The following is a 13,334-nucleotide window of genomic DNA, read 5'->3' on the forward strand; positions in this document are numbered from 1 at the left end:
CTGCCGACTCCCAGTCCAACACTTTTGCCAGTATACCACACTGGCTCACTCTACACCACACTGTTATAGAACATTTTTACAAAGCCCAAAATGTAATATCTTTTCCAGAATTGTTTTGCTCTACAAAATGTCCTACCAATCAGGTGCTGAAACATGTTGGGCTACTTCAAGGAATAAAACTATTTTTTTTCAAGATCCTGAGACTTCAACTCTTCATTGCATTGTGTTATTTTGGACTTCCTTCAGTTTTGTCTGAATCCACCAGCCATTCACAACAGGGAGATATCAGCAGGCCAGGAGGAAGCCTAAGGTTTGCAGAAGTACAAACATTTTTTTAGGAAAAAGTAATGGGCGTCCCAAAATGACCCAATGAGGACTGAGCATGCTTGGTGGCCATAGAATGCTTACTGACCAGGGAGAGTGTAAATGGAATGGAGTCACTGGATTCTGAACAGGGAGCATTCCACACTTGAACATCTCTTTGGAAGTCACATTTAGGGGTTAGAGAACTTTTGGGGTGCTTGCCCCGCAAGTTCACCAAGTGCTGCTTGGCCAGCCCTGTTCCAGGAGCCAGCCCAACCAAGCACTTGGCGAAGAACTACTTTCTGGGGTCTCCGAAAATTGTGCAATTCCCCCGGCATGCCATTAGCATGTCTGGCCCCAGAAAGCGCATTTAGCCCACCCCACCCCCCACAAGCCAATTGTGGCCTTAAGGGCCCTCTTCGAATCTTGGACTAAGAGGGCCTTTAAAGCGATGATCGTCATGGGAAGGGAGGAAGGGATGCTTTCCGGGGCTTCTGGGAAGTACCTAATTCCCCCGGACATGCTAATGGCGTACCAGGGGACTTGCACACTTTCTGGGGCCACTGGAAAGTGTGCTTTGCTTCCCCACCAGTGCCAGTCATGGCCTTAAAGGTCCTCTTAATACAAGGTTGTAAGAGTAAGGCCACAATCGGCGGGGCAGGGACACGATTTCCCCAAGGCTGGGGAAATTACGTATCCCTCCCCCCCGCTGTGTTAATGGCAGCCAGGAAAAGGACAAAGCATGTAGGTCCAGGTGGAACTGAGGTCCTCCTGGACCTGTGCCCCCTTTGTCCTTTGTCTCTGCCTTCGTGGACCCAGGCATATTTTCACCCCATCGCTAGTCCCACTTGCAGTTTCTATATTCATATGATTCTCCTGGAAACCCGTCTTAACAAGATTTTTTTTTCTAATATTACTTGTTAATCAAGATCTTAATATTAATAATGATTTAAAAAACAAATTCCGGAAGCTGCCCTTAGCTTGTCCAATGTTTGCATTTAGCAGGTAGAGAAATGGTTTATGAGCGAAATAGCAATTAATTAGCTGCAACAAAGACAGCTTTAGGAACATCAACTAAATATCTGATGTCCATATATGTGTCCTCTATTTATAGGTAGTAATGATGTGTTTAGCCCCTCCTCATTTCTAAGGGAGAAAGAGGATAAGCTGACGGAACCGATCACAGATAGCGTCCCCAAACTACATAAAAGTCTTGGCCTCTTTGACGATGATGATGATTTTGAGTCAAATAAGAAAAGCTCAATTTCAGGTAAGCTTCTACATTTAAATCCTTACATTTCTTCTTCCCTCATTCGCTTTTACCAAATGCTTTCTTGGAACTTCATCTTGCTCTTCCCACTCAAGAACCTTGCTTGGGGCAGAAGTGTTTGCAGAGTCTTAATTAAAGCATTGGGAATTAGAATGTTTGGAGTAATTGTGTTATTTAATAATCACCCAATAGTCCCAAGTCATCCCTTATATCTAAAACTGCCACTTCTTTAACAGCTCTACTTCTGGCTCAGTTCACACACCTTTCTGTACTCAGTGGGAAAACTCCACTCAATGATGAAGTTTGTAGGGGGTACTCACCACACAACATGTTCCAACTCCACCGTTCTTCTTCGTGGTCTCTGTGCATCACACATATGGGCTCTGCGCCTGCGCGAAGCCCCGCTTCGGGAATCTTCTATAGCTAAGAGGCATTTTGGGCGGGAACCCCTCCCCCTCTACTGCGCATATGCAGAGGGGTTCCCGCCCAGATTCCCTCAGTTCTTTGACCGTCTCAGCAACAGCCTCGTCAGGAACGCTTTCTCTAATAATACAAAATAGCTAAGACTTACCTTCATTTTCTTCCTTTATTCATATTTCCCTCTTCTTCTACTCTTCTTATCTATATTTTTTTTAAAAAAATTGTTAATATTACTCTTCAAACTTTACCTCAGAAATCTTTCCTTCCCATCTTCGCCCGTATGGGCCTAAGGCCCCGTTTAAAAAGTGCGCCCGTTGTGGCGCAAAGCTACCGCCTTCGGATGGACACAACCTCTGTGTAATATGCCTAGGAGAAGGGCACAAGGTTGATACTTGCCCCAACTGCCAAGTATTTTATAAGCTGACCAGACGCCACAGAGCGGATAAGTTAAGGGCTGAGCTGTGGGAAAGGGCACTTAGAGCAGTAGATAAACCTGCCATGGCACAAGAAGAGCCGTTTGTGCCTCCAGCTCCTGTCCAGCCGACAACTAGTCGAGCTGACCGGCCCCAACAAGACGCTCCTGCTACAGCAGGACGATCTTTAGCTACGGCCGTAGCCAAAAAGCTATCCAAAAAAGCGAGGACACCAAAATCCTCCGACAAAACTAAACACAAGAAAAAATCTAAGGCTCATTCGCATGATATCGAAAGAACGGCGTCGACATCGAAAAAGACGATGGGTCCAGCACGACCGTCGACAGCTCAACAAATACCTAGGCAATCGACTTCGACAGTTGACCCCATAACTACAGCATCATTATCAGAAGGGGAAATAAGAGATGCTTCCTCTACTCAGGTAGCAGGGATCTGCTCCCATTGTCAACAGAGCAACCAATCCCTTCGCGATCGATTGATTTACCTACTGAAAGACATCACAGGTCCGAACACCGAGATCGGGCTTCAAGCCGTTATCGATCTCCGGACTCAGTACGATCCTTGGACTCTCGATATAGAGAGCATGATCACTACTATCGGAGACAACATCACTGCCGATCCCCCTTAAGAGACTGGGAGAGAGAGTCCCAATGGTCGTTACCCCCTAGGCACACATACCAGTACGCAAACTGGCGAGAACTCGAAGATCGATATCGACGGTCACCAACCCAACGCCGGCCTTCGGCAACGGTATCCGCACCGGAGCCGATATCGACAGCTCGTGCAAGCCAAGTGCTTACGCGAGACATAGAATTAAGGCAACTACCACAGGCAACTCAAACAGCAACCCATGAAGAGCAACGCATGGAAATTCAAACGGTGCAGATACACTCCTCTGATCACTCCGTGGAAGATTATTGCTCTGATTCGTCATCCATGGCCTCACCAGCCCCATCAATACCATCAGTCGAAGCACAAGGAGCTGTTTCTCCCTCAGAGGGTCTTGGACATTTTGCTGACATCGTCCAAAGAATGGCTCAGTCCTTGGGCATTGACAGAAGACAATCACTGGAAAAACCTATGGACTTTGTATTTGAAGCCATCTATACAGAGGCTACAACGCCGGTAGCCATCCCCTTTCTTTCTTCACTAACAAAATCAGTAAAGGAACATTGGAAGGATCCCGCTGCACTTCAACCTTCATCGAAAAGACTAGACAACATGTGCAGAGTACTGGAAAAGGACGCAGAATTTTTGTTTGCGCACCCCCAACCTAATTTGATCATTGTAGAGTCAGCGCAGGGACACTCACAAAGGACTCATACAGCGCCGGTTGATAAGGAGGGAAGGCGCCTGGATCTGATGGGTCATAGAGCCTACTCTACAGCAGCCCTAAGCCTTAAGATAGCCAATTATCAGGCTACGATGTCCAGATATCAGCTCTTCCTTTGGGAGAAGATGATGTCCCTATGTGAAAACTTAGGAGACGACCAGAAGGAGCTAGCTCGAATCTTTCATGCCGAAGCGACTCGCATGGCCCGTCAACAAATTGCGACGGCGAAACACCAGTCCGATTGTGGAGCAAAGGCCATGGTAGGATCAGTGGCTTTACGTAGGCATGCCTGGTTGAGATCTGCCGGTCTCTCCCAAGAGGCCAGAACGTGCATAGAGAGCCTTCCATTTGATGGATCAGGCCTCTTCAACTCCACGACCGATGAGGCGATGGACACAGTGCAAAAGGCAAGGACAACCGCCAGAAAGATGGGTATCGGAGCAGGGCAACAGGGACAATATTATAAGCCCAGAAAGTGGTACAGACCTGGAAACAAGGCACCACGATACCAGACTGACAGACAGCAGCAAAGACAACTTCCAGCAATACAGCAGGGAAGGAGACAATTCCCCGCGTCGAAGCCTAAGTTTCAGCGTCGAAGGCAAGATTACCAGCAAAACCGGCGCCTTTGACTTGACGCCGACCAACAACAACAGTACCCCCTTCGGCAACCGCTTGTCAGCATCGATCGACACTTGGTCCCAAATAACAACGGACAAATGGGTTCTCTCGATAGTCGAAGGAGGATACAGAATAGAATTCGATGCAATACCACCAACGGGTCATCTAAAACGAACAACACCATCAGCGCCTCTACAAGAGGAAGTTCATTCATTGATACAAAAGGGAGCGATACGGCCAGTACCGAAAGAACAACTACACCGGGGGTTTTACTCTCGGTACTTCACCGTTCCAAAGAGCGATGGAGGAATTCGTCCCATTTTAGATCTAAGAGACGTAAATTACTACATCACACCGAAAAAATTTCGAATGGTCTCCCTTCCAAATATACTACCACTTCTCACAGAGCATTCTTGGTTCGCCTCCATCGACCTAAAGGATGCTTACTTGTGAACCGCCCAGAGAGCTTGTGAACTGCCCAGAGAGCTTCGGCTATTGGGCGGTATAAAAATGTAATAAATAAATAAATATAAATACTTCCATATAGCCATCCATCCAGACAGCCAACGGTTTCTCAGCTTCATCATCGGCGATCGAGCTTTCCAATACCAAGTGTTACCCTTCGGCTTGTCAACAGCTCCGAGGGTCTTTACGAAATGTATTGCCATAGTCTGCTCCCATCTCAGAAAACAGAGTATACAAATACACCCTTATATAGACGACTGGCTGGTGGTAGCAGAATCGAAGCAAACCCTTCAACAACATATCCTCTATGTTAAAAACCTCCTAAACCAATTAGGTCTCTTGATAAACACAGAAAAATCAGTTCTCTCTCCAGCCAGAACGATAAAATACATAGGAGCAATCTTAAACTCGAACACTACCAGAGCATACTTACCTGTAGACAGAGCAACTACCATAAGAACCCTGATAACTCAAGTGAGGAAACAACGAATTGTGACCGCTCACACAGTACAAAGACTGTTAGGACTGATGGCATCAACCACCATGGTGATGGCCCTAGCAAGACTCAAGATGAGAATCTTACAAATGTGGTTCAACAGACAGTTCAATCCCTTGCGAAACACCAAGAGAACCATCCTTATCCTACCACCAAATGTGGTCAAATCTCTGAAATGGTGGGAGAACCATCACACCCTAGCAGAGGGAGTGCCATTCCGACTCTCCACTCTGACCATAGCAATCACAACAGATGCCTCACCCGACGGTTGGGGAGCCCATCTCAATTCCTTAAGAATACAAGGATCGTGGACATTAAAAGGAAAAAAGCACATAAACTATCTAGAACTACTAGCTGTCCAAAAGGCCCTCAAGGCTTTCGAGACAAGGATAGCCAACCAACATATACAAATAACCTCAGACAACACAACAACTGTGTTCTACCTCAACAAACGGGGGCACCAAATCTCCATCATTGATAAACTTACCATACAAATCTGGGAGTGGTGCACTCGACGCCATATATCCTTGACGGTGGTCCATATAGCAGGGGTGGACAACCAGCTAGCAGACGACCTCAGCAGGCATGCGTCACTCGTACACGAATGGAGCATTCATCCCTCGATCATCGACCAGGTTTTTCGAACCTGGGGGAGACCACAAATAGACCTATTCGCAACGGAAAACAATGCGGTCTGCGACTTCTTCTGCAGCAGAGCAGGAATAGGAAGACGATCACTAGGGGATGCGTTCCTTTACAAATGGGACCACTCCTTCCTGTATATATTCCCACCGTTTCCTCTCATAACGAGGATATTAGCCAAGATTGTCCAAGACAACGCGAATTGTATAATTCTGACACCCTGGTGGCCCAGGCAGAATTGGTTCGCAACATTGTTGAACAGGTCCCGGGGTCTCTATTGGGGGCTGCCCACGAGGAAGGACCTTCTCTCCCAGCACAAGGGTCAAATACTTCACCCGGATCTACACACGCTCCACATGACAGTGTGGAGGTTAGTTCCTCAATACGGAACACTGACTTAACCAGAATTCAAGTGGTCTTGGATGCAGCACTGAAACCTTCCACAAGACTAAATTATAACAGGAAGTGGGCTGCATTCAACTCTTTTGCATCTGAAAATGATTTTTTCCCTAAAACTTGTTCAGTTCATCAGATCCTGTCATTTTTATTAGTTTTGGTTGACAAGGGTCTGAAAGTTTCTTCGTTGAAAGTATACCTAGCAGCAATCTCCTTTTTCCATGATTGCATTGATGGTTTTAAGGCGTTTTCACACCCGACAATTAAACAGTTTTTAAGGGGAGTATCTAACTTGAACCCACCAGTAAGAACTTTTTCTCCTTCCTGGAGTTTGTCCGTAGTGCTACATGCACTATCAAGGCCACTGTTTGAGCCGTTAGCAACCACTGATTTATGTCTTCTCACGTTGAAGGTTGTTTTCTTAGTGGCAATAACTTCAGCAAGGCGAGCAAGTGAACTCTGTGCTCTGAGAATAGATGAACCATATCTTGTTTTCCACTTTGACAAGGTGGTACTTCGCCCTGACATCCAATTCCTACCTAAGGTCGTGTCATCCTTCCATGTTAATCAAGACATTGTCCTACCAGCATTCTTTCCATCTCCTTCCACTGCACTGGAGAGAACTCTTCACTCACTAGACATGAGAAGAGCTTTAGCCTTTTACAAAGATCGTACTGCTCCTTTTCGAAAATCACAACGTTTATTCGTTTGTCATGGGGGGAGCAAGAAAGGCCAACCCGTGTCATCTCAGAGACTCTCCTCCTGGCTGGTCCAGTGCATTACTCTAGCCTATCAGCTGCAAAAATTGGAACCCCCAAAATCGGTCAAGGGGCTGTAAGCCTATGCGGCAGGGTCTTGCTATTTACTGTTTTACTCTGTACAGCACCATGTACACTGATGGTGCTATATTAATAAATAATAATAATAATAATTCCACCAGAGCTGTCTCTACATCATCTGCCTTCCATCATGGCATCACCATCCCAAAGATATGCAAGGCAGCAACATGGGCCTGACCAATGACGTTCGTGTCGCATTATAAACTGAATGTCAGGTCGAGAGCTGACTGCTCCTTTGGCAGGGCAGTATTGTCATCTGTATTCACCTAAGGACACCAACCCTCCTCCGGTGAGTAAAAGCTTGCTAATCGCCCATATGTGTGATGCACAGAGACCACGAAGAAGGACAGGTTGCTTACCTGTAACTGTGGTTCTTCGAGTGGTCATCTGTGCCGTCACACAACCCACCCACCATACTCCCCTCTTGGTGTCCATTAAGTATTACTAATGCTTTATCAAGTAGTTTTTTCAGATACACCTGAAGGTGTCAAAATTCCTCGGACGAGGCCTACTGGTCTCAGAAGAATCTGGGCGGGAACCCCTCTTCATATGCGCAGTAGAGGGGGAGGGGTTCCCGCCCAAAATGCCTCTTAGCTATAGAAGATTCCCGAAGCGGGGCTTCGCGCAGGCGCAGAGCCCATATGTGTGACTGCACAGATGACCACTCGAAGAACCATAGTTACAGGTAAGCAACCTGTCCTTGTGTGGGTGAAGCCTCCTGTGGAGTGGAGTAAAAGTCAACACAGCGTTTGATTGACAGTTCCTCTGCCCTCTCTCATCCCCCAGTCCTCCCCATGGTATCCCATCAGCCATTGCTGCAAAAAACCAATCCTGGCGGCTCTCCTAGAGTGGCACTCGCTCCTTTCACTGCTCTTGCCAGGGAACACTATGGCCACTGGGAAACAACTCAACAGGAAACTTGACGCAGCCCTCCAGACAACACGTTTTTCAAAAAGAACTCCATTGTGGGGTAGAGTTTTCCCTACAGACAACAGTTTTCTCAATGGTGGTATAACAACTCCACAGTGCAGTTGTTACACCACCATTGAGAAAACTGTTGCGTGAACTGAGCCTCTGTGTTTTAACAGCAACTAAACATGCAGACATCTAGTAGGTGAAACTTGCCTTGGCATGACAGTAAAGTAATGGAGAAAGCTTCACCTGTAACATTTTTGTACCATGAGTTGCTGATAAAAGGGTCTTGACACATTAGGCAGTGAACATAGGTTTGTGACAGTGCACACTTGACCATGAGCTACAGGTAGCCCTGTCTTTCTGATGAATATCATTATCATACACATTAATAAATTAATGTTTGCCTCACTCATGCATGCTATTTAGCATCCACCTAAAACTGTTGTGTGAAGTTCATAGGTAGGATCAGATTTTTTTGTTTCTTTCCTTGGGTGCGAGATGTTTCATTGCTGTGTAATAGGTATCTTGTGTACGTAACATGGGAATTGACACATCAGATAGTGAACATGTTATCTCTTTCTCACATGCACACACATTTTGTTAGCATAGCTACTTCCGTGTTTTTAATAGTTGACTTCTTATATATTGGTAACTTTGATCCCAAAGTGAACGTTTATGTCTTGCTTTTAAACAGCCAAATCTACAGCTGATTTCTTTGATGTTGAGGAGGATCTATTCAAGGAAAAGCATGACCTTACAAATGTTGTAAACAATGTAGCTAAAGAAAATAAAGAACTGATAGCAGGAAACAAGGTAATTGAACAGAATCATGAACACTGAATAATTACTGCTTTGAGCTCTCACTCTGCAGAAACCTGTCTCAACTTTAGCATTCAAGTCAGCCTGGATGCAAGAGACTTTAACAAAAAGTATCCACCAGATGTGTTGCAGTTTATTAGAGTCCTCTGGACTGGGACAAAGAGAGGCTGAACAAGTTGGCTGGATGTTGCTGGGTGAATTTACTAGTCCCAGAGAAGAGATTTTGCTGCCATCGGTGTATTCTAACGGCAGAGCCTGTCTATATGGTGCTCACTTGGATTCACCTAGTGTATTCTTCTGTCACTTCCACTCTGTTCCTAGTTTTTGCCACCTCATCAGCCTCAACTGTGCTGAAATTCAAGGGGAGGCCTCTTTACAAAGCAGCACAGGATGCCTAGAAGCAGCTGTCCATGTCCTAGATCAGGGTAGGCAATGTGCCTGTGGGCACGAATGTGCCTCCAGACACCTTCCTTGATGCCCATCAAGACTTTGTAGTCCTCCCAATTTTTATTTTAAAAATATTTTTGTATTTTCTTAACTGGTAGTTGGGATTGCCTCAAAGCAAGGTGAGAATTTCTACTTGCTGCCATCTTAATTTCCCATGAATGCTTCTGGACAGGTTAGGAACAGTTTCTCAAATATCCAAATATGCCTGTGGGCCCAGAGGGCTGCCTAGTCCTGGCTTAAGACCACTGAGTTCCTCAGAATTGTTGCTTACTAATCCACAAGAATTCTGGAAACCAACAGTTCATAGATCTAATTAGCCTGTCACCTGTGGAGGTTCTTTAAAACACAAAAATCATGCCTATAAATCTGATCACTTGTAGGGAGCCAAGATGACATATTCTACTTCAGATCACCTGTTTCCAAGTCAGTGTGGCTTGCAACATGCATTGTGCCAATAACACATTAAGAGCCCTACAGTTGCCACAGTGGCCTAGGTTCAGTTAAGCTATGGGGTGGTAGGTACACCAACAACCCAAGACAAGGCACATTGTTAGCAGTGCTCAGTGCTTACAAAAAGATGTGATAATCCTGCAGGCAGTCTTAACTTTATTCCCTTAGTGGAGCACTGAGCATCTGGTTGGAACAAGTTGAGCCAGTGTAGGCGCTTGTTATCATCCAGATGATTCTGTGTTGCATAATGCTCCAGAACAAATTGTACAAAATGAAGATAGTATTTGCCCATGATCCTTCTTTAATAAGCATCAGTCCAAGGCTGGAGGCAGTTTTCATACTACGATTGTCATATCCTGGGGCTCTAGAGGGGACCCTACCCACAATTGTCAGCATTCTCTTCCTCTTTTAGCCTACTTTCTCTACTCAGTGTCATATTTCTCCCTGTCCCCTATTATCCCAATGGTAGTTCTAGCTCCCATGCCACTGACACATAGTTCATGGAATAGATCCTTTCCTCATGACTGCAGGATCCAACCAGTGCCTTTTTTTCTCCCAAAACTCTCCTCAATTTCTGATTTATTTATTTATTTATTACATTTTTATACCACCCAATAGCTGATGCTCCTTTCTTACAAGAGGCATCCATCTTCATGCAGCCTGAATGAGACATGGGGAGTAATACCTGCTCCTCAGTCACATATAAACCAAGAGTGATTAACTGTGACATCAAACAACTGGCAAAGAGGATTAATGCATAGCACAACAAAAGTTAAATGACCAGATCCTTACTGCAAAGCTACAATGACTGAAATCCTAACATGCAACCACAACCCAGGCTTAAGGGCTACTCCAAGGCATTCTCTTTGTTTTCTTTCTAGCATGCTGGCTGGGGGTTGGGGCACTTGTTATTGGGCTGAATTCAAAAGCTTTGGAGGCTATCAGGGGTGCTGTTCTCTTTTGTCCCTCTTGGAGGGGGATGGGTCTGTGCAGTCTGGAATAGCAGTTGGTACCAACTGGGGATAGGCCTGGAAGGAGCAACACACCTTCCCACGGCTGGCATTTGCTTGGCCCCTCTACTTCCCACAGGCTGCATGGCCTTCTCTTATGTGAAAAACCAATCAATACTGTCTGTGTGTGGGCTTGACATTTCGCTTCCACATTTCCTGTAAAAATGGTTAATAGTAATTCTAAATTAGACGGCTCATGAAAATTTGCAAAAAAAAATCTTACAGACTGGCATAAGTGTGTGTTTGTTCATTTTTAAGAGACAGCCATCTTCTGCTGAAAACATCAAGCCTTTAAGTCGGACACCTTCAAAAGGCCAGAAGAGCCTGTTCTTTGATGAGGAGGATTCTGAAGTAAGTTCTTAAACCATTCTACTCTGCACCAAATCAATTGTACAGAAACCTCTGAATGCTGTAGATGTCTCAAAAGTTCCGTATTCCTCCTTTTATTAGTTATCAGTGTATGAAGCCTGTAGCTGTGATTGACTCAGTGTCTAATCAGCTGAGTACTTGAAGTGAAGAGTGTAAGTTATTCATGAGGAATAACAATTAGAGTATGTATATTAAGAGCATTAACAGCCTTGTGGCTCAAGTTGCTAATACACTGAGCTAAAGTGTAAGAAAATGTGCAAAATTATGGGGACGGTGTGATCTAAATTCACACCAAAGTGATACAGAACAAGTTTCCTCCAGGGTACTCCAGCTGTAATGCTTCGAGCTGATGTTAGTATGTGCTTTGTTAAAGCTAGAATAATAAGCGACTATTTAATGCCTGATTATAGGCTACTAAAACTATGCTTTCAGGAACAACTATGCCCAAAAATCTGGAAAGAGGTGTGAAGAACTGTCCAAAGATTATGACCTCAAATTTGAGACATTAGGAACAACTGATTTTCGGGGGATTAGAAAAACTAATTGAGGATCAGATTGCAACTGAATATGGAAAATCTTGCAGATACTGGTTTTCCCTGTGGTATAGGCATATGAAAGTAAATCATACTCAGCAGCAGTATTTACATTTTATTTGTCTATGGCACAAAGGCTGTTAAGACCACAATAAAACAAAGATGTCTCTATGACAGCCAAAATTCTTACAAACTCAGAGGGAGAGAAGTCATATAAAAACCAAACTGAGAGAAAATGCTGAGATTTATACTGGTGAAAAAAATGATACTGACCGTATTAGCAAAGATAACAGAAAATTATAGCAGGTGGTCCCCTTTGCAATCTATACCAGTATTTACATGAACTTACATTTGCTTTTATTAAGAAAAGCTTTTACCAAGCTCCACTTTCAAACTATGCCGGCTTCTTTTTGGGCAGGAAGTACCCTTAATATATATGGGAACAACTTCTCTCTGTCTTTTGGTGGTGGAACGTGGAGAATATCTGTCATTACGTCCTGTTCTGCGCACTGTATAGGGCACTCATAGAATCATAGAATAGTAGAGTTGGAAGGGGCCTCTAAGGCCATCAAGTCCAACCCCCCGCTCAGTGCAGGATCCACCTTAAAGCATACCTAACAGATGGTTGTCCGGCTGCCTCTTGAATGCCTCTAGTGTGGGAGAGCCCTCAACTTCCCTAGGTAACTGGTTCCTTTGTCGTACTGCTCTAACAGTCAGGAAGTTTTTCCTGATGTCCAGCTGGAATCTGGCTTCCTGTAACTTGAGCCCATTAGTCCATGTCTTGCACTCTGGGATGATGAAGAACATTTGAAAGTGATGTCCACAATGCCTGTGAAAATAAGACCATTTGTGAAGAGATTTTACCAAGCTCCACTTTCAAACTAGGCCTGCTTCTTTTGGGGCAGGAAGTACCCTTAATATATATTGTGGGAGAGCCCACTACCTCCCTAGGTAATTGATTCCATTGTTGTACTGCTCAAACAGTCAGGAAGTAGCCGGAATCTGGCTTCCCGTAACTTGAACCCATTATTCCATGCCCTGCATTCTGGGATGATTCAAAATAGATCCTGGCAACCCTCTGTGTTACAACCTTTCAGGTATTTGAAGAGTGCTGTCATGCCTCTCCTCAGTCTTCTCTTCTCAAGGCTATACGTGCCCAGTTCTTTCAGTCTCTCCTCATAGGGCTTTTTTCCAGACCCTGATCATCCTCATTGCTCTCCTCTGAACCCCCTCCAGCTTGTCTGCATCCTTCTTGAAGTGTGGTGCTCAAGAAGGATGCATACAAGCTGCAGGGGGTTCAGAGGGGATTTAGAGAGGGATTTTTATCCCTTTTTCTTTCTTGTCCTCTGATACCAGATTTTGAGGGGTGAAATGTGTTTTTGGCTGATCAGAACAAATTCATTATGTACCAAGTTTCATTATTTGCAATAGCTGCTTTTAAAATTTGACATAATTATGTATAATAATACTTAATAGTGGAGGAGATTATTTGATTTGAACCTTTATTATGGGTTTGTTTTGGGGTTCTCCCCCTTCCCCCTAATCTTCTGTTTTGTGATGACCTTTGGTTTT

General features: G+C 44.7%; 1 protein-coding gene across 1 annotated transcript in view; it reads left to right on the forward strand.

The window, feature by feature from the left end:
* The window catches only part of WASHC2C (WASH complex subunit 2C), a 96,003-nt gene that overhangs the window by 33,534 nt on the left and 49,135 nt on the right, over window positions 1-13,334 (forward strand). Inside the window, exons 14-16 of the mRNA XM_063125898.1 lie at window positions 1,418-1,573; window positions 8,829-8,947; window positions 11,119-11,211. Coding sequence (XP_062981968.1) covers window positions 1,418-1,573; window positions 8,829-8,947; window positions 11,119-11,211 — 368 coding nt within the window. The remainder of the gene's footprint in view (window positions 1-1,417; window positions 1,574-8,828; window positions 8,948-11,118; window positions 11,212-13,334) is intronic.

The sequence above is a fragment of the Elgaria multicarinata genome, chromosome 5, assembly GCF_023053635.1.
Source record: "Elgaria multicarinata webbii isolate HBS135686 ecotype San Diego chromosome 5, rElgMul1.1.pri, whole genome shotgun sequence".
In the NCBI taxonomy this organism is placed as follows: Eukaryota; Metazoa; Chordata; class Lepidosauria; order Squamata; family Anguidae; genus Elgaria; species Elgaria multicarinata.